This window comes from Xenopus laevis, chromosome 3L (assembly GCF_017654675.1).
Source record: "Xenopus laevis strain J_2021 chromosome 3L, Xenopus_laevis_v10.1, whole genome shotgun sequence".
NCBI classification, from domain to species: domain Eukaryota; kingdom Metazoa; phylum Chordata; class Amphibia; order Anura; family Pipidae; genus Xenopus; species Xenopus laevis.
Genome location: NC_054375.1, coordinates 14,756,736 through 14,778,265, shown reverse-complemented (window position 1 = coordinate 14,778,265; position 21,530 = coordinate 14,756,736). Strand labels below are relative to the sequence as shown.

At 42.0% G+C, this 21,530-nt stretch overlaps 1 protein-coding gene across 1 annotated transcript; it reads right to left on the bottom strand.

Annotated features, from left to right (window-relative positions):
- Window positions 1-916: 916 nt before the first annotated feature.
- Window positions 917-21,264, bottom strand: LOC108704574 (sodium- and chloride-dependent GABA transporter 2). The gene is made up of 15 exons (XM_018241151.2): window positions 21,145-21,264; window positions 15,462-15,676; window positions 10,018-10,152; window positions 9,640-9,780; window positions 9,461-9,542; window positions 8,717-8,849; window positions 8,346-8,480; window positions 7,873-7,976; window positions 6,627-6,751; window positions 6,232-6,344; window positions 5,855-5,992; window positions 5,345-5,447; window positions 5,154-5,254; window positions 4,847-5,017; window positions 917-4,581 (listed from the first exon to the last, which is right to left on the bottom strand). Exons 2-15 carry the CDS (start codon window positions 15,670-15,672, stop codon window positions 4,435-4,437), a joined length of 1,839 nt encoding a protein of 612 aa, XP_018096640.1. The 5' UTR covers window positions 15,673-15,676; window positions 21,145-21,264; the 3' UTR covers window positions 917-4,434.
- Between the last annotated feature and the right edge of the window lie 266 nt (window positions 21,265-21,530).

The window sequence follows — 21,530 nt, the reverse complement described above, 5'->3', positions numbered from 1 at the left end:
TTTAAACAAGCAAATAATATGGAACGGGCAGACTATGGGGCAAACAAGGAAACTGAAGCTACTCCGAGATTGGTTCTTGATTATGTGGAGGTATTATCTGTGCACTAGGAGTTTAGTTACCAACTACATAGAATCAAACATAGCGTTGCTTCAATTTCCCTGTTTTCCATCTTTAGCTTTAGAGAAACTTAAAAAATAGCAAAACATATGTTCAGAATAACCTCTTTTCATGGGACAAGGGGGTATACTGCAACTTAAAGGAGAACTAAAGCTTACTGTAATGAAAGAAGTAGCTAGAAATATTGTACATTATGTTTTGTGCTTCTGTACCAGCCCAAGGCAACCACAGCCCTTTAGCAGTAAAAATCTGTGTCTCCAAAGATGCCCCAGTAGCTCCCCATCTTCTTTTCTGCTGATTCACTGCACATGCTCTGTGCTGCTGTCACTTACTGAGCTTAGGGACCCACTCACAATATACAGTACACATAGAATAGAAATGTCACAATATAAGGCTGATTAGTAATTAATACAGATAATTACTACATGGCAGCACAGAAACCAGTGCAATTAGGATCAGAATTTAATAATCAGCAAACCTGTAGCATCAGCTTATATTACAGGGGAAGCTCATTTTCTGCTGGATAATTAGTGACGAGCCCTAAGCTTAGCTTCTCAACAGCTGCTCAGAGCCCACTTTCCAAGATGGTGACCCCCTGTGACAAGTTTGAAGTCCAAAGTCCATTGCTGCCATTGACAAGCTGAAACTTTAGGCTGGTGCAATAAATTCAGTATATAAAATATGCCATTTTGGGCCATATTCATTTTTGAGGGTTTAGTTCTCCTTTAAACACCACTCATGGTATCATGCATTGACCAAACATATTCAGGAAATAAAAGCACAGGAAGAGAAGTTACAAAGTTTTAAAAAAAAAAACTTTAATGTGTGAGTGTCCATTAAAAAATGTTCTGGTTGTGTTAACATAAATGTTACAAGTAATGAAATGTCATTAAAAATAAACCATCTGGACAATAATAATTACAAACGTACATTCATTGTTCTTTTTAAACTTTACCCCACATTGCTCCTTATGGTAGTGGAGTTCACCATCTTGTTTAAGAATGGCAGACCCATGGCAACAGCAGCCAAGATGCTTTTGGATTTACAACACCCCTCCCTTATACTCCTACATTCTCTTACCCCAACCTCATTCCTCTGTAAGGTGCCCCTTGGCGAAACCATTCAAAACTTTTAAGGGTAAATGGTGATGTCTACCCAAAGAATCCCACCCACTCTACCTTAAACCCAGTCCATTTCCAATCAGGACTGTGCCACCAAAAATGGTAGTTTTGAGAGATACTCACCTACCTACTCACACTCTCCATATCAGCAGCTTCACTTTGTAGAGGGGGAGCATTGAATCGTGTACATGTTCCATTTAATTATGTCCAAGGATACTACTGATATACTGATTGAGTTAATAAGAAGTAAATATTTATGGACCAGAAACCATCACTATCACTGGAACTCAAGGATTCAAAATGGCGCCTATCAAAATCTATCTAGTTGTGCAATTAGTGGTGTTATTTGCTTAATGATACCCCAATCCCTTAGGAATTCCGCAAAATAATATCATCTGTCATAATTTATTGTAAACTGATGTTCAATCCTTCAAAGCAGCTAGTAGGAGCAAACATTGAAAAATTAAAATTTTTGTCCATTTGGGCTAGCAATGAATTTATAGGAAAAGGTTTGAAATGGACATTTTTAAAGCCGCTGTTTGATTCTTGAGATTAAGGCAGCCCCACCCCCAGTGGTTGCAGTGGGTCAAAATGATGGAGCTTTTAAGACACACCTACTTATTTTAGCCACACCCCTTTTCAAAACCACCAACTGAACCCAATTTCATAACTTTTAAGCGATACGAAGAATTTTTATAGCACAGTGGCCCCTGCAATATACAGTATGTCACAGTGACCCCAGCAAAATAGGCCCAACAATGGAAGATATGTCTAGTACAAGATAAATAATAGCATCAACTTAAAAAAAAGACTGCTTGTAAAAATGGAACTAATTCTCCATTTATATTTTCATTTTTTAATATTAAAAAAAATTGGTTTAGTCCACAATAAAAAATAACAGTTGCTAAAATACTCTATATTTTCTCTTTTGTTTATCTTTAGTTTCTATAAAATATTGTTTTGCGATTTCCCAACAGCCACCATAAGAAGTGCTGAGATTCCTCATTAAGCATTCATACCAGCTAGCCAATAAAAGGCCAGAAGCTGAATGGGAAGTCAGCCATCTTGATGGCTCCTGGGCAGTACAACAGGAAAGCTCTAGCCAGACAGCCTGTTGTCCATGTGTTTGTTGTTTTCCTGCCTCTTGACCAACTTGTTTTATACAATGCTTCCTCTCCCTATGTTAGAGCTGCCCTACATGCTTTGATGATATAGGGAGAGGAAATCACAAGCTATATTTCATATTTAAAAACAAAACAATACTAAAAGACAATGAGAAGGATACATGCTAATCTTTACTTCAGCACCAAACCCTCTAAGAAAGACACCCAGGCCCTCAAATTGTCAGTTTTTTGTTAAATAGATCCCAAAGAGTATCATGTGTTGACCAAAAGAAGCAACACCATAACTGTAATTACTGCTAAGCAGTTATGTTGGCAAATGATCTATTTTATTTAGTTATAAGTTAATGAGGTCACTAGCATCATTTGCTATAATAATTCCAGTGATTATATTTCTCTTGACAGTGCAGAAGTAGGTCCTCACCTACAGGTCAATACAGGATTTGGGGAAAGGGTTTTAATTGGCTACACAATGTATGGAAGAACATTTCTGTTCCAGTTCTCTGAACTGTGCCACGCTTGGTTTCCTTCTTATGTCCACCATATGCAGAATCAAAGTGTGCCTGCTCCGTGACATTGCTTTGATATGATGTGAAGAGACATTTGCAGTTGTCACAGGCCATAAAATGGTCTGCAGGGAGGGCAATGGATTTAATGGAGGGTAAAAATGGTGTGAGAGAGATCATGTCTAGCCTGGCTTCTGCAGTGCCTCTGATGCAAGCAGTGGGTTGGAGATATGGAAGGGTATGTTCAATATACTCTATACTATGGGGAAATTAAATTCAACTCCTCAAAAATGTTGTCCTGAATGTTTCTGGTTTAGCTTCATCAAAGTACAGTTGCATATGTTTTGAAAATAAAATTCCACCATGGAAGGCGATATATGTAGTGAGCCTTTTGGTTCTGCTTCCTCAAGCGTAGAGACCCCCCAAAGGTCTAATAAAAATGGCAAACAAACTGGTTATATGAGTGTTCCTCATCAATTGAGTTTGTAACATACAATACTGACACTTTAGAAAGGGCGCTACTGCCCTTTAAATAAAACACTTCTCACAGCAGTAAATCTGCATTGAAGTGCTCTCCTCTATCCCACCTATAATTCTGACCTTGGATGTGGGGTAGATCTTTTATTAGAGGATTGAAGCATTTATCATAAGCAACCTTTGGCAGTGCACTTGATTCATCTACCCTTTATTGAAACATAGAATACTGGGTTGGTTTTCTGAGGAGCTTTTCATACATGGGGGGTGATGTAATGAAGGTTGCACCAGGTCTAGTAAGTTATGGCACAATCCTCTCCAACTGTTTGAAGGCCAACTTCTGATTGGATGCTATGGCTTACAAGACCTGGTGAAAAGGGACTCATTCAGTCCTACTATGTGGTTAAAAAGAAGTGAGAGTTGGGCAGCATTTGACACATTGATATGGACTTATGGGTCAATAGTTGGGGCATGTACAAGTAGAACATATGACAAAATTCGTTTTTTTGTGGTTTCGACTTAAGAGATATAATTTTGTGAGGGCCTTCAAAATAGACTCACCAAATTCATCTGCCACTTTTCTGCCACTAATTATAATTAATTAGGCAACATTTTTAAGGTAATTAAGGCAACATTATGGCTTGCAAGGAGTAGAACATAAAGTTTTCTTCTAGGAGGGTCTCATCTAAAGTAACAGTGCTGGATTTGGTGTTGGGTGGCCATAAGTATCTTAGAAGTAGAAGACAATGTCAATCCTGAGTAGTTGGTTGATGCCAATACAGAGTCAAAAGAATCGCCCAGGCATACAGGGGTGGTTTTGCCTTAACAGAATTTTCACAATATTGAGAAGACTTCTGATATGTTTCGACCTAGGTTATAACATAAATGGAAAGATATGTCTCTATTTTATACTATGCAGTCTATAGAATGAAGCAGCAAGGGCTTTCCAACTTGAAAATGAAGTTCCACAGGAACAGAGGAACTGCAGAGACTTTCTTCTCCATAGAACCTACACCCACGCTGTCTGTGAGCTGCCCATGACAAGGCTTCCAGGCAGTGAATGCCACCAGGCTGTGACAGATGCTGGTATACCTTTAAAACTGTGTCTCTTTGTTAGACACAATGAGTCCATCCTTGGCTTCCAGGCCTAGAACCTCTATTTGCTTTGAATCGGCACGTGCTGTGAGATACTTCTTGGGCTGTGGAAGGTCTGTGTTAGGGGTCACCAGCTGCTTCAGCCTCTGTCAGGAGAAGTATATAATTTAAGTCAAACTTGTAATATCTATCCTTCTATCTATCATCTATTGTATATCTAGCTATCTATCATCTATCTATCCTTCTATCTGTTTCAATAATAATACACATCAAAAATACATGCAAGCAGAGCATTGTCTCCTGTAGAGCAGTAATCCTGGACCTTCTGTTCTCCAACTTCTGTAACAGAGGCTGTTGTTCTGAACCCAGAAAATTGCTCTTAAATAGCCTATACCTCCAAGCCTTTATTACCTGCTTAAAGGATCCTTTGGTCCTGAAGATGATATAAAAGGCATAGACTGGTATGCAGATCATGGAAGAAAGTGCCATGAGCCACCCTATAGCATATCCCCAGGATGGGTAAACATAGCGATTATTGTACTTCAGTGGGCTGTATTTGATGAGAGAAAACAGGAAGGTCCCCTGTAGATGGAGAACAAAGTGGGTGAGATACTAGATCTTTAGTTGCAAGATTGGAAATTGAGGAAAGTTCTTCTTGGCACAAAAAATGTTGCATTTCGGTGCCATCTAGAGGTTCAGAATGGGTTTATGAACTTACCATGCATACTGCAGGTGTGGCAAACAGCCAACAGTATTTCACCAGAGGCCATGGCCGGTAACCAATCATGTCTTCTATGTTATCATAAAATCGATTTGCACCTGGAGAAAGAGTTTTTTTGCATTAAGGCTCAAGTACTGTACATTGTCGTTCCTGGGAGCGTTCAGCCATGCTATTGTCCCTACACTTACCGTACACATAACCCACGCAGACAACCTCAAATATAGCAACGAAGAGCAGACAGGTACCACTGGCAGCATAATAATCAAAGAGCTGGAAGACATACATTCCACCCTGCCGGACAGAAACAAGAGTTGATTTAGAATTTTATACATCACATTATTCAATATTAGTCATTAGGAGGGAAATTAAGGGGTTGAGAGACATGTAGAGATGTACCCAAAACTGAAATGGGCTGACAGCTATTTGGTTGGCCAATGCATTGTGTGCATTTGAGCCTTCTTTGGCTCATTCTAAGACCTGATTGGATCTTGACCAGTTGTTTTAAGCTAAGACTCTAGAGGTCAGGTTTATTGCGCACATATGGACAGCCAGACTAACCAACAGAACTAATCAAAACACAGGGCCAAGAAAAGAAAATATAAACATAGATGGTGAAAAACTCCATATTTTGAGCCTTATCGTTGGAAACCAACGTTTAAGTTCCAAGAAGCTGATATAACACAACCCCCAGCCATTACCTCGGTCAAGAGGATGAGACCCAAGAGATAGCAGATCACAGCGACTGCAAGAATGAATAATTCTCTGCGATATTTCTTCCTGAACACCTGAGGGTACATGTCTACAATGGCGGTAACCAGGCTCTCCACGCAGACAAACTGAAAGAAATAATGAAAAATTATCCTTCAACTCACACATTTGTCAAAACTCTGCTTATTTCCCTTACAGTCCCACACAGCCAAGTTAAGGCGAACCATAACTCCCAACATCCAAAGGTGAATGGAGAATGCTGGGAGTTAGAGTTCCCAACTGAAGACGTTTAAGTGTGATAACCCTGGTGTATGGTTCTTACTGCCCCCTCAGCTCTTCTCATGTCTATTTTTCCATGGGTCAGTACCTGGCTGTCCAGTCCCAGGAAGATGAGCATAAGGAAGAAGAGACAAGCCCAAAGAGGCGACACAGGCATCATGGTGACTGCTTTTGGATATGCAATGAAAGCCAGGCCTGGGCCTAAGATAAAGGGAAAATATAGAAATAACATATAAAAGGCAATTTTTTGCTGATGCATTTGTATTTCTTGATATGCGTTTGTGGGTCACAAAACCCTTTTATCTAACCCCTAATCCACAAAAATTACAGTATAAATGCATTTCAACAGACACCATCTGTTCAAACAAATATGCCTCATGACTTGTCCTGTTATCCCTTAGTATATCTGGCATTTCACCATTAAACCTGGAGATGTGTGCACTGTGCTACAATCTGCTTGGGATTGGGAAGAGATCTGCTTACCTGACTCAGCCACCTCCGAAATAGGAACCCCCTGCTCCCGGGCCATAAACCCTAAAACAGAGAAGATGGCAAAACCGGCCACAAAGCTGGTTATGCTGTTCAGGAAGCAAAGGGCCATGCAGTCTCTAGTGGGAGAGAGAAAGGCAGAATTACTTGGGAAGAAGAAGGTCACAGTTATACAGGCCTGAAATGAGACAAATAATTAGAGAGGTCAAGGGTCGAAGAGACATTTTACTTAAAGCATTATCTTATCCCATAAGTCTCCCATTATATTAAAACAGAAAAGGGGGACAGATAATATTATACAGTTACACTCAGCAACATTAATAGCACATTGACACCCAGCAATAAGTCACAAACGGACCCCAGCATTCATTTGTAAAGTGACCCAGCATTAAATTCTGCAGTAAATGGCACAGTGACCTCAGCATTAAATCACACGGTAAACTACACAGTGACTCCCAGCAAGAGGTACAGTGACCCCAGTATAATCCCACAGTAAATTGCATGGTGACTCCTAGCCAGGAGCGCCCCACCAATGAGGCTAGGCACCTCAGACGACAGTGCCCCCCTGGTTGGCTGGGGCGGCAAAAATGCCGCTCCTAGTAACTATGAGCCGAATTTTAGCTTTTCAACCTGGAAATTTGACATTTTTCAGCAGGCCGTGGACTGCCCCGACACCCTCTGGCGCTGAAGAGGTGAGTGCAATGGGGAGGGGTGGGGGCGGCAAAAGGAAGGTCGCCTCAAGCGAGAAAAATGACGAGGATCGCCCCTGCTCACAGCAATAAGTGGCACAGTGACCCCTGACATTAATTGGCAAAGTGACCCCAATATAAAATACTACAGTAAATGTCACAGTAACTCACTAAAAAAAGTGACACAGTGACCCCAGCATTAATTGGCAAAAAGACCCCAGCATTAAATCCTGCAGTAAGTGACACACTAACCCCAGCATTAATTGGTAGAGTGATCCCAAATATTAAATACTACAGTAAATGGCACATTAACTCACTACAATATGTGGCACAGTGACCCCAGCATTAATTGGCAAAGTGACCCCAATATTAAATACTACAGTAAATGGCACAGTAACTCACTATAATAAGTGGCACAGTGACCCCAGCATTAATTGCCAAAGTGATTCAAGCATTAAATCCTACAGTGACCCATGATTAAAGTCAAGTCTAAGGAGAGACACACAGATATACAGGTCGGGGTGTATAGGTACATTGACGTGTATCCATACCTGTAACAATTGTTGTTATACTTATTGTAACTCCCCAGTGCAGTCAAGCACCCCTGGCAAATGGCATAGGAGAAGAAGATCTGGGTTCCAGCATCCATCCAGACCTGCAGGGGACAGCACATGTATCACTTGTTTCTTATAAGTCACCTGAATGTTCTTCCTCTGTGTATGTATGTATATATATATATATATATATATATATATATATATATATATATATATATATATATATATATAGATGCGGCCATATTCATGCATTGTATCTGAATTTTGCCTTTTACACACTAAATTGACCCCTTGATGATCTGAGCACACACTAAGCCGTACCTTCCTTAAACTGTACTGTCTAAAGAAAAACAATATGGCAGATCTGATTTTACTCTAGTAGCAGCTAATCTGGTCGACTGTTTGGATTGATTTTTTGGGGGGTGGAATGCTAATATTAAGGACCCTTTTCCATGACCCTGAATTACCTGGGGATCCTGGAGCCGAGAAATGTCTGGTTTGAGATAAAAAATAATGCCGTCATATGCTCCTGGGAGGGTGACTCCACGAACCAACAGGATGATCAGCATTACATAAGGGAACGTCGCTGTGAAATATACAACCTGAAGGAAGGAAAATAAAGTTCAGCGGCTCAGAGAAGAAAGGAATATTTGCCACCTACAACAGGGACATTGATAGATGTGTGTGGGGCTGCCATGTTGTTTGATAAGTCATTCACCACAAACTTCAGTAGAGGGGCACAATCTATTTATGACCTGTAGGACTGTTGCATATGAAGAGCGTCACTGCCAGTATAACTAACATACAGAACCATCAAGCTTGGTGCTTCTGAACTCACCTTTCCTGTGGATTTGACCCCTTTCCAAATACAGAAGTAACATACAATCCAGGCCAGAAGCAGACACAGAGCCAGATCCCACCTAACGTTGCCCAGGTGTTCGATCCCATCTGACAGATGCAGGACCCGGTTCCTAGAAACCACAAACACAAATGGGTTGGTTCTGAGGAAATAGATTATCTGCTATTTCTTACAGACTAACACTCAACCTTCCCTGGTCCTGGCCAACGTGGCTGCAATTTACATTATAAGCACAAGAAATCTCCTCGTGGGTGGCCCTATCATTAGGTGAGGTGGACAGCGAAGCTCCTCAGGGGTGGTCCTACCATGAAGCAATGTGAAAATTAATAGGAGGAGTTCTCCAAACTTCCAAGGAAGGTGGAAGAGATAGATTAAGACAAAACAGCTCCCATGATGGGCATGGTAATTAATTAGAGCCCCGTCGTTCCACTATGACATGGTTAGAGCTTCCATTAAGGAGTCTAAAGACTTGAGACCCCAAATATTGTCCATGCATTACTAGACGTAGTATGTATAGTAGGGCAAGAAGGTGAAAGTAGGACAAGATGGCAACAGGGAAGCTGTATGATAGTGTTACAAAATCTGTGGCCCTTGGTTAGTAGTAAATACAGGGCCCCATTGTGGCCTGTGAATCATACACACAAGTTAGGGAATGGAAAGGGGACAGGAAAGGGGACGTCTATGGAGGACAAATCTCTAGCATTATGAGCCTCAACCACTTACTCCCAGAATTCCACAACGGGCGACGTAGAATTCTTCAGGGCCGTATAGTTCTCTGATTTCCCAACGAAGTCAACGCAATTTTCTAGATGAAAAAATGATAGAAATACATGACCAAAATCATAATGCCTCCTGCCCTAAACCCACTATTCCTCATAGAGTAGATCCTGGGTGTCCAGTACCTGAGTTCCACGTATGGTTGCACGTTGCCCAGGGCAGCTCGGAGGTGAAGGAACTGAACAGATAAAACAAGGCCCAGGCGAGGATAACAATGTAATAGATGTTTAGGTAGCCTTCTATTACTTGAGATGCATAGCCGATACCTGGGGTTCATAGGAAATACAAAATATACAAATGAATCCCATTGCTTTGTACTAATCAGTGATTGGATGCTTGTTTACTGGTGGCCAGAAGATGGCAGTGTTTGATAGGACATAAGAGACTTCTAGGGAGCAGAAATTGCCAGGCTCAAATGCCTGTGCAATAAAATGTCTAGTAATCCAGAGCAACCAATTTATTTATGAATATTTTCATTTGCAGTGTCAACAGTTCAGGCTCACCTTCCAACAGAGGGCAGATTTTCCTCCATGCAGTGACCCCTCCCTGGCTGGTGTACTGACCCAGGGCCGTCTCCAGAAAGAAAACAGGGATCCCGCAGGTGAAGAGGAAGATGAGGTATGGGATGAAGAAGGCTCCTGTGGATAAGGAACAAGAGAAATATGACGGTGATGTCACAGTGACGTTATTAGCATAAATACATGACATCACTTCCAGCAATATACAGAAGTAAAAGGCACAAGGGAACCTCCAGGCACTGGATTCAACTTACTTTCCTTACTGTAACTGCATTTTTATATATAAAATATCCCTTAGCCACAGATTTGCCACCTGTTTGGCTTAAATTTATAACCCTTTCACATCCAATACTGTTTTGTCCTTCTCCATCAGCTCATGTGCTGTTTCCTTCCCATCCCAGATTCAGTAGCCCAGTGTGAAAATTAATTTTCTCTTATAAATAAAGGACTTTAACAAGCGCCCTGTTCTCAGGGCCTGTAGCAATAGCCAATTTCACACTATGCTAAATCCTACCCTGAATTCCTCAGAGCAGCTTGTCTAAGCAACGGATACAATAGGTCTTCTGATCAGAACCCCCACCCCCCAATAATATGCTCTTGCCTCAAAGTTTATTGTTACCAAGAGACTGTGGGATAGCAGGTATAGTAAGGAGAGATTGTGTCTATAGTAACAGTGGGATAATAGTCTCTGGGAAGGGAGTGTGACTGTGGGATAGCAGGTATAGTAGGGAGAGATGGTGTCTATAGTAACAGTGGATAATAGTCTCTGGGAAGGGAGTGTGACTGTGGGATAGCAGGTATAGTAGGGAGAGATGGTGCCTATAGTAACAGTGGGATAATAGTCTCTTGGAAGGGACTGTGACTGTGGGATATCAGGTATAGTAGGGAGAGATGGTGTCTATAGTAACAGTGGGATAATAGTCTCTGGGAAGGGAGTGTGACTGTGGGATAGCAGGTATAGTAGGGAGAGATGGTGCCTATAGTAACAGTGGGATAATAGTCTCTGGGAGGGGAGTGTGACTGTGGGATAGCAGGTATAGTAGGGAGAGATGGTGCCTATAGTAACAGTGGATAATAGTCTCTGGGAAGGGAGTGTGACTGTGGGATAGCAGGTATAGTAGGGAGAGATGGTGCCTATAGTAACAGTGGATAATAGTCTCTGGGAAGGGAGTGTGACTGTGGGATAGCAGGTATAGTAGGGAGAGATGGTGCCTATAGTAACAGTGGGGATAATAGTCTCTGGGAAGGGAGTGTGACTGTGGGATAACAGGTATAGTAGGGAGAGATGGTGCCTATAGTAACAGTGGATAATAGTCTCTGGGAAAGGGAGTGTGCTGTGGGATAGCAGGTATAGTAGGGAGAGATGGTGTCTATAGTAACAGTGGATAATAGTCTCTGGGAAGGGAGTGTGACTGTGGAATAGCAGGTATAGTAGGGAGAGATGGTGCCTATAGTAACAGTGGGGATAATAGTCTCTGGGAAGGGAGTGTGACTGTGGGATAACAGGTATAGTAGGGAGAGATGGTGCCTATAGTAACAGTGGGGATAATAGTCTCTGGGAAGGGAGTGTGACTGTGGGATAGCAGGTATAGTAGGGAGAGATGGTGTCTATAGTAACAGTAGGATAATAGTCTCTGGGAAGGGACTGTGGGATAGAACAGGTATAGTAGGGAGAGATGGTGGCCTATAGTAACAGTGAGATAATAGTCTCTGGGAAGGGAGTGTGACTGTGGATACCAGGTATAGTAGGGAGAGATGCTGCTATAGTAACAGTGGCATAAATAGTCTCTGGGAAGGGAGTGTGACTGTGGGATAGCAGGTATAGTAGGGAGAGATAGTGTCTATAGTAACAGTGGGATAATAGTCTCTGGGAAGGGAGTGTGACTGTGGGATAGTAGGGAGAGATGGTGTGTATAGTAACAGTGGGATAATAGTCTCTGGGAAGGGACTGTGGGATAGAACAGGTATAGTAGGGAGAGATGGTGCCTATAGTAACAGTGAGATAATAGTCTCTGGGAAGGGAGTGTGACTGTGGGATAGCAGGTATAGTAGGGAGAGATGGTGTCTATAATAACAGTGGGATAATAGTCTCTGGGAAGGGAGTGTGACTGTGGGATAGCAGGTATAGTAGGGAGAGTTGGTGCCTATAGTAGCGGCGGGATAATAGTCTCTGGGAAGGGAGTGTGACTGTGGGATAGCAGGTATAGTAGGGAGAGATGGTGTCTATAGTAACAGTGCATAATAGTCTCTGGGAAGGGAGTGTGACTGTGGGATAGCAGGTATAGTAGGGAGAGATGGTGCCTATAGTAGCGGCGGGATAATAGTCTCTGGGAAGGGAGTGTGACTGTGGGATAGCAGGTATAGTAGGGAGAGATGGTGTCTATAGTAACAGTGCATAATAGTCTCTGGGAAGGGAGTGTGACTGTGGGATAGCAGGTATAGTAGGGAGAGATGGTGCCTATAGTAACAGTGGGATAATAGTCTCTGGGAAGGGAATGTGACTGTGGGATAGCAGGTATAGTAGGGAGAGATGGTGCCTATAGTAACAGTGGATAATAGTCTCTGGGAAGGGAGTGTGACTGTGGGATAGCAGGTATAGTAGGGAGAGATGGTGGCTATAGTAGCAGTGGGATAGCAGGTATAGTAGGGAGATATTGCAAAACTGCAGAAAGACTTTGCCTTAATTTAAGAATGGAAGCCTTGAACCTGAAGGGTGTCGGTAGTTGTAATTAAACAGTTCAGTTCTCAAATAGTGGAGTCCATAGGTTCAGCAGCAAATATTAACAATGACAATAATATTTATGTTACAGGATTCAGTTGGTGAAGTAGGACTGTTGCTGCATTATGTGTGACTGGGACGTGGGAGGGGAACATTGGTGCTTGTGGGTTCACAATTAATACACAAAGCTTGTTTTCTTGCTGACAATTGCCAAAGAAACACTGCTGTCCCCCCTCCTCACACAATCTCCTTGCCCTGTTAACCTCTGCACTGCTAAATGCATTTTCCAAGCAATGAAAAGACACAAGGAGCTGAGTGGCCTCCCTGGCAAGGAGTAGCTGTAAGTCGGGGCCCCCTCTCCTTGTGCCCAAAGAAAGCAACGGAAACGTCTTACAAAAACTGTTTGTGGATCTATCCGGAGCTCTATTCTTCCCCTAAACAAGTGTGAAGCCAGCGGGGACTCCCTGCAGCCATTGGAGCTCCTTTAATAGAAGGTCGCAATATAAAAGGAAGCTCTGGGGCAGCAAAGAGTTAACTGGCGGGGACCCAGAAGGGTCAGCGACTTCTTTGCTTTGTGGTGGGCTGTCGGGCCCTTTGGCACTGAAGGAGTGAATTAATGATGTATCACGCCGTGTGATTAATAGTTCCTATAAAAAAGGCCCTTGTGGGTTTGGTGCGCCTGACCCCTGACCCCGGCAACACATATCAATGGGAGAGAAATGCATAGCTAATGGGCGACTGTGGGAAAATGATCCCCGGTGCTCCCTCCCCACCCCCAGTACCATCCACATACTTCCAGCCCTGCTTCCCTTGGATCCAACCAACAATTCATCCCATATCCAGCCATGTTACTCCAAACGGATTAACAATTGTGTTATCACTGCCCAGTCTCAGTGGGAACCTACTGACAACCTACTGAGCCCAACCCACAATCCACTGTGACCTGCAACAAAATCTGAAGAAGAATATTTGTTTTGCACACAGGCACCCATGGGCCTTTGGTATTTCTGAGCAGTCCAGTCTATGGTTCCATTGTTGCCATTGTTACGTCACTCATTGATGTACTTTTTTTTTAGCCCAGCTCTCCAAACGGGGCCTCAGGGCGCATTTTACTGGACAAGTAAACTTACTTTTCCCTGGGCCCTCATGGGTACTTCTTAGTGCAGTTCTCTGTAGGCCAGGTGCAACCATTGTTATATCACTCTCACACACTTTATATTTTAGATTGCCAACTTAGTGTACTATTACTGGACTAGGTATCATTAACCTTTCCCAAAAGCTCCCTAATTTGTCCTGAGTTATATGGGTACCCGTGAGTTTTCCAGTAGTTTGTGGGTTCAACATCACCATTGTTACATCACTCACTTTTAGACTTTTATGTTAGAGGCCCTCTCTCCAAAGCAGAACTCGGGACACCTTTATTGGACTAGTAAACTCCTAAATTTGCCCTGTGCCCTCATGGGTATGTTTTCACAGTGCAGTAGTCTGTGGGCACAATGTGACCATTGTTACATCACTCTAACACACTTTGTATTTCAGAGGCCCACCTTAGTTTACCGAAAGTGGACTAGGGCTCACTAAAATTTCCCAAAGCTCCCTAATTTCCACATGGTACCCTTGAGCATTCCGGTAGTTTGTGGATCCAATGCCTCCATTGTTACATCACTCACTGTTAGCCTATTAGTGAGAGGCCCTGCTCTCCAAAGGAGATCTCAAGGCACCTTAATTGGACTCACTAAAGACAAAACCCAATGAGGTGGTAGCTTTAAAACAGATGACCAGTAAATGCTACCTGCCGATAAGTTGCTATAGGCGATAAGAAATGTAGCAAACTTTTCACCTTATATTACATAACCCCCTTAAACCTTTCCCCAAACTCAGCCTGGAGCCCACTTGGGAAAGTTCCATCTCTAGTGAGTCCTAGTGAAATTCAACCTGGCTCACAGGTTCTATACAAAAATCCTATTACCTCTCCTGCACCAGCTGCAAACAGTTCTTATGTTGATAAAGAGCTCTGTATAATCAACACCCTTCTATCCCTTAAAGGGGTGGTTCACCTTTAAGTGAACTTTTGTCTGTTATAGAATGGCCAATTCTAAGCAACATTTCAATTGGTCTTCATTATTTATTTTTTATTATTTGCCTTCTTCTTCTGACTCTTTCCAGCTTTTAAAAGGAGGTCACTGACCCCATCTAAAAATCAAATGCTCTGTAAGGCTACACATGTATTGTTAATGCTACATTTTATTACTCATCTTTCTATTCAGGCCTCTCCTATTCATATTTCAGTCCCTTATTCAAATTGGTGCGTGGTTGCTAGGGTAATTTGGACCCTAGCAACCAGACTGCTGAATTTGCAATCTGGAGAGCTGCTGAATAAAAAGCTAAATAACTCAAAAACCACAAATAATAAAAAATGAAAACCAACTGCAAATTGTGTCAGAATATCACTCTCTACGTCATACTAAAAGTTCATTCAAAGTTGAACAGCTCCTTTAACTGTAGTCTGGTCATTTGTTTTACTGCCCATGTTCCAACAGAACCAGGAAGTAGTTGATTTTCAGACACTAGGCAAGTGCAGCAGGAGGTATAATGTCCCTTAAAACCTCATCCTTAAAGGGCCACAGCAATGAAAGTGGTACATGTGCCATTGTCCTCCTGCCTTCAGTTTATTAATAACGCATATTTTGCCTCTTTTATATCAACTTACCGCCTCCGTTTTTGTAGCAGAGATAAGGAAATCTCCAGACGTTACCCAATCCGATAATCTCCCCAGCAACCGAGAGGACAAACTCCACCTTGTTGCTCCACTGCCCCCTCTCTTCCATCTCTGGCTTCTTATGTCTTCCCTCTCCCACAACACAAAGAGTCTCTGAGCCTCCAGCTCCATTCTGGGATTTCTCACAGTCTTTCTGACCCATTGGCCTGGGAATAGAAGAAGTGTTTTAAAGGGGACGTTCATCTTTAAATTAACTTCTAGCAATACTCTCAAATCTATTAGCAGATCATCTTTGTATTATTTTTATCTGTTCAATGTGCTGCTCTTTTAGCCTGAATTTAATATGCTATCTGGTTGCTTGGAGTCAGTGTGCCCAGTAACCACAAATTAGACAGGCCCTGAGACTTCATATTTAAAGAGGTGATTTACCTTTAAGTTAACTTTTAGTAGGTTATAGAATGGCTAATTCTAAGCAACTTTTCAATTGGTCTTCGTTATATATTTTTTTATAGTTTAATTATTTGCCTTCTTTTTTCTGGTTTCAAATGGGGGTCACTGACCCCATCTAAAAAAACAAATGCTCTGTAAGGCTACAAATGTATTGTTATTGCTACTTTTTATTACTATTCAGTCCCTCTTCTATTCATAGTCCAGTCTCTTATTCAAATCAATGCATGGTTGCTAGGGTAATTTGGGCCCTAGCAACCAGACAGCTGAAATTACAAACTGGAGAGCTGCTGAATAAAAAACTAAATAACTCAAAAACCATAAATAATAAAAAATTAAAACCAATTGCAAATAGTCTCAGAATATCACTCTCTACACCATAATACAAGTTAAAGTAAAGGTGGACAACCCCTTTAATAACATTATTTTTTTTATGACATATATTTCTGTTCAGGGCCTCTCCTATTCATTCTATGGTCTGATATTTAAGGCAGTGCCTGGTTGCTAGGCTAAGTGGATCCTTAGCAACCAGATAACAGTTTAAACTTAAAACCAACAAAATAACAAAAACAGAATACAAAGTAAAGACCAAAAGAAATTTATCTTGTAGATATCACTATCTACATCATATTTAAAAGCTAATTTCAGGGCAAAGACTTTGGCAGGTAATATAGCAAAAGCCTCAGTTTTGCCAGGTCTAGTAACCAATAGCAACCAATCAGATATTTGCATTTAGCGATATATGGTACCTTATTGGTTGGTTGCTATGGGTTACTAGACCAGTCATGACTAAGGGCAGTTATCCCTTGATTTTAAACTTTGATCACCTTCAGGTCACCCATGGCAACCAAAAAGCAGTTAACTGATTGAGTCTAGTGCTGTTAGATTAATGAAAGCTAAAGGTAACCTAGCGGCTACTTACGAGGCTTTATAATTTAACTTCTGCATTGCCGATCCTGTGATTTTGAATAGACATTCCTGAGCTGGTGTAAACAACAGAAACCCTGTTTATGGAGTGTCTGAGACTTATATGACATAACGTGTTGTTCTACAGCTATTTAGGATCTGGGTTCAACTCCACGGATTGCTGACAATTTTCTAGCCTCAAAGGGTGTGGAATCTCTCTCTCTCTCTCTCTCTCTCTCTCTCTATATTTGGAATGGGCTGAGCAATGATGTAATCAAATCGAATTTACACACTTTAAGCCTGAATGAAAGGCATTTAAAACATATTTTTTCAACGTAAGGCTTCAACAGGCTGCAACTGGCAGAATAGGAATAGGAAAAGGAGAACTAACCTTTATCTAGACTTTCTTCTGTACCAGACCGAGTCCCCAAGAGCCCAGGGAAGATCTTTGTCCCTGAAAATGCCCCTAATAGCTCCTCATCATATTTTCACCTGCATTTTTTATATGGTCATGGAACTCCTCGGTAACTTATAATATCCTTATATTATATATATATATATATATATATATATATATATATATATATATATATATATTATATATACAATTAAGCTACCTGAGTGATACTCAGAGTTCCATGTATAACTCAGCCTTGTGCCTTGTGCCTTAATATGGTCACAGAACAACCCCTCAGTGACTTCTAATATCCTTATCATTTACAGTAGGGGGTACATTATCCCTTATAATACATGAATGATACTCGGAGTTCCCTGTATAACTCAGTCTGCAGCCTTGTGCCTTTATATGGTCACAGAATCCCCCAGTGACTTCTAATATCCTTATCATTTACAGTAGGGGATACATTATCCCTTATAATACATGAGTGATACTCAGAGTTCCCTTTATAACTCAGCCTGCAGCCTTGTGTCTTTATAGGGTCACAGAACAACCCCTCAGTGACTTCTAATGCCCTTTTCTGCTGATTCCCAGCACCTGCATGTAGTATCTGCTTGTGCCTTTCTGTTATCTGCAATAACTCCTGGTTCTGACTCATGAAACAATGTAGCAAGTCAGTTCTCCTCCAGCTCTGTTATTCACTTGTCTGCATTATTGTCTATGGAGACTAATGACCTCACACATTCATCAAATCAAATGGGGTCTGTTTGCTTTGGTTCATTCATGTCAGAGTCTAAATGGATTGCTCTGGAGGGCCACACACACACATAGACAACTGCACAGACCAGTAGAGCACCAGTAGAAGTCTGGTCGGATTTTCTAAATAGGATAATTGTTTCAGTTGTGCATAAGGCAGTGCATGTGTAGGCCCTCTCTTCTGGCTCTCACACCAGTCGAACAGCCAAATTCTGCATCAAATTGGACTCATCCAACTGTTTGTCCCCAGGCACAATTCTACAAATGCCTAGGAGGACCAAGCAGATCCATTGGCAGGGAAACAAATGTTTCTCTGATTTGTATTTTAAAGTGGTGGTTCACCTTTAAGTTAACGTTTAGTATGTTAAAGAATGGCTAATTCTAAGAGACTTTTCATTTGGTCTTAATGTTCTCATTTTAATAGTTGTTGAGTAGTTTGCCCTTGTCTTCTGACTTTTTCCAGCTTTCAAATAGGGGTCGCTGGCCCCAACTTAAAAAACGAATGCCCTGTGGGGCTACAAAGTTATTGTTATTGCTACTTTTTATTACCCATCTTTCTATTTAGGCCTCTCCTATTCATATTCCAGTCTCTTATACAAATCAGTGCATGGTTGCTAGGGTAATTTGGGCCCTAGCAAACAGACGGCTGAAATTCCAAATTGGAGAGCAGCTGAATAAAAAGCTAAATAACTCAAAAACCACAAATAATAAAAAGTGAATTATGCTAAAAGTTAATTCAAAAATACACCTGGGCACGGGGGTGTGGCTAAAGGATTAGTGGCCCCACCCCACAGTGGCAGTTGCACAGTCTGCTCCCCTGGCAGTTGCACCCCTGTCTGGGCATGTTCTGTCAGTTCACTGTACAAAATCCAAATTACACAAGTTCAGGTATAGAATGAAAATGCCAGTCACTCGCCAGTTGGGCAAAACTGGCGCCTCTGATTAATGCACTGGAAACAAATGACTGGGACAGAAAGCCCTGGAACACAATGCCAGTCAAAGGGAGATAAAGACATGCATGAACCAACACAACACAATGGCCTCCGCCCTGCCTTTATTTTATATCCCAGGATCGTGACCTGACATCAAAATAAAGGAGGATTCTTGTGGGAAATTTTTAAGGCGAGGCCTAGAAGTGATTTGTTCTGGGTGCCCAACCTACGAGGGTGTGTGTTATCTGCGAAGTTGGAAAGATACAATTATCTATATATTTTTATAAAACACAATGGCCATCAATATCCCGTAAATGATATCCTTATAAACGGTGCTTAGTGATGTCATCGGTTATAATCGGAGTTTAGCGATGTCATTTCTGTCACATGACTCACTGAAACTTGTGTATTATAATAAATAAAGTACCCCCTATTGCAATATATGAGGATATTGGAAGTCACCTCGGAGTTCCATGACCTGTATAAAAACATTCAGCCTTTGGTCTCATGCTTTTATATGGTCATGGAACTCCTCAGTGACTTAGAATATCCTTATATTTTACAACCGGGTTACATTATTAACTTTATAGTTGACAGTTAGTAGGGGGTACATTATCCCTTATAATTCATGACTGATACTCAGAGTTCCCTGTATAACTCGGCCTGCAGCCTTGTGCCTTTATATGGTCACAGAACAACCCCTCAGTGACTTCTAATATCCTTATCATTTACAGTAGGGGGTACATTATCCCTTATAATACATGAGCGATACGCAAAGTTCCCTGTATAATCAGCCTGCAGCCTTGTGCCTTTATATGGTCACAGAACAACCCCTCAGTGACTTCTAATATCCTTATAATTTACAGTAGGGGGTGCATTATCCCTTATAATACGTGAGTGATACTCAGAGTTCCCTGTATAACTCAGCCTGCAGCCTTGTGTCTTTATATGGTCACATAACTCCTCAGTGACTTCTAATATCCTTATCATTTACAGTAGGGGGTACATTATCCCTTATAATACATGAGTGATACTCAGAGTTCCCTGTATAACTGCCATTTAACATTATACAGTTCTATTTGTTAACTGTATTGTACTCAACCCCAAATTTTCACCTGGGCAGCAACCTGTAGGAACCAGTGATTAGCTCTTTTCAGACAGCTGCAGACAATAAAGAAAGGTTAAGATTTGCTTGGTTGCCATGGGTTACTGCAGAGAATATCCACTGAGTATCACTTCCAGTATATACAGCACTCTCTATTAGCCCTGTACTCACTGAACATCACATTCACTCACAGCCCCACCTTCAGCATCACTCAGAGTATATACGGCACTCACACTCACTGTATTATCAACATATATACTGCACTCACCCTGAGTATCATTCCTGCACTCATACTTAGTCTCACTCCCAGTATATCCTGCACTCACACTGAGCATCATTCCTGCACTCATACTCAGCCTCACTCCCAGTATATCCTGCACTCACACTGAGCATCATTCCTGCACTCATACTCAGCCTTACTCCCAGTATATCCTGTACTCACACTGAGCATCATTCCTGCACTCATACTCAGCCTCACTCCCAGTATATCCTGTACTCACACCGAGCATCATTCCTGCACTCATACTCAGCATCACTCCCAGGATATCCTGTACTCACACTGAGCATCATTCCTGCACTCATACTCAGCATCACTCCCAGTATATTGTGCACTCACACTGAGCATCATTCCTTCACTCATACTCAGCATCACTCCCAGTATATCCTGTACTCACACTGAGCATCATTCCTGCACTCATACTCAGCCTCACTCCCAGTATATCCTGTACTCACACTGAGCATCATTCCTGCACTCATACTCAGCCTCACTCCCAGTATATCCTGCACTCACACTCAGCTGCTGCAAATCACTGACAGTATACCCTGCACTCACATTGAGTATCACACTCATTCTGTAGTCACACTATTGTACACTGTTGTATAAAAGGCAAAGCTGTCAGTGAGTCACAATAACTCACACTGCACATTTCTCTGCTGCAACTTCAGCCCCAATGAATGTCACTTTCACTAATATCTAATTATATATTCCCACTAAACCCAACTGAAAAAGTGCAATTTTAGTGCAAAATTTACACACTTACTGCCCAGTCCTACAGCACTCACACTCTGCTGTTACATCTCTCTCCCACTCACTTCTAACAACCCCCTGCACCCTGGCTCACTCACACTCACCTTGCAGAGGGACAGCGCTCGGGAGGCTGCCAGTCAGTGAGTCGAGTGGATCCAAGTGTCACATGTATCACTTCCTTGGGATTTGCCTCCAGTTCTCCGGCCCTGCCTGTCTATTCATCACAGGAGAGGGAGGGGAAGGGAGGGAGAGAGGGAAGGAAGGAGGAGGAGAAATAAAGGGATATCACAACTCTCTCTCTCTCTCTCGCTCTCTCTCTCTCCAACTGGGTCTCACTCTGTCCTGCTGGCACCGGTCCAGCTCTCTCAGCTCATGAACAGTCTCTCAGTAGCAGCAGCAGTCTCTGCACTTACACAGGGCTGCATTGAGGAACTACTGGCACCAGAGCAAACATCCCACTGATGGGCCCCTGTAGCCCCCCACATATTTG

Bases quoted from the DNA above. Each gene is read 5' to 3' on its own strand.
- LOC108704574 (XM_018241151.2), bottom strand. From the start codon at position 15,672: ATGGGTCAGAAAGACTGTGAGAAATCCCAGAATGGAGCTGGAGGCTCA. The intron at 5,018-5,153 runs GTAAGTTCATAA...CTCCATCTACAG, and splicing joins CCACACCTGCAGTATGCATG to GGGACCTTCCTGTTTTCTCT. The intron at 4,582-4,846 runs GTAATAAAGGCT...TTCTCCTGACAG, and splicing joins CCAAAGGATCCTTTAAGCAG to AGGCTGAAGCAGCTGGTGAC.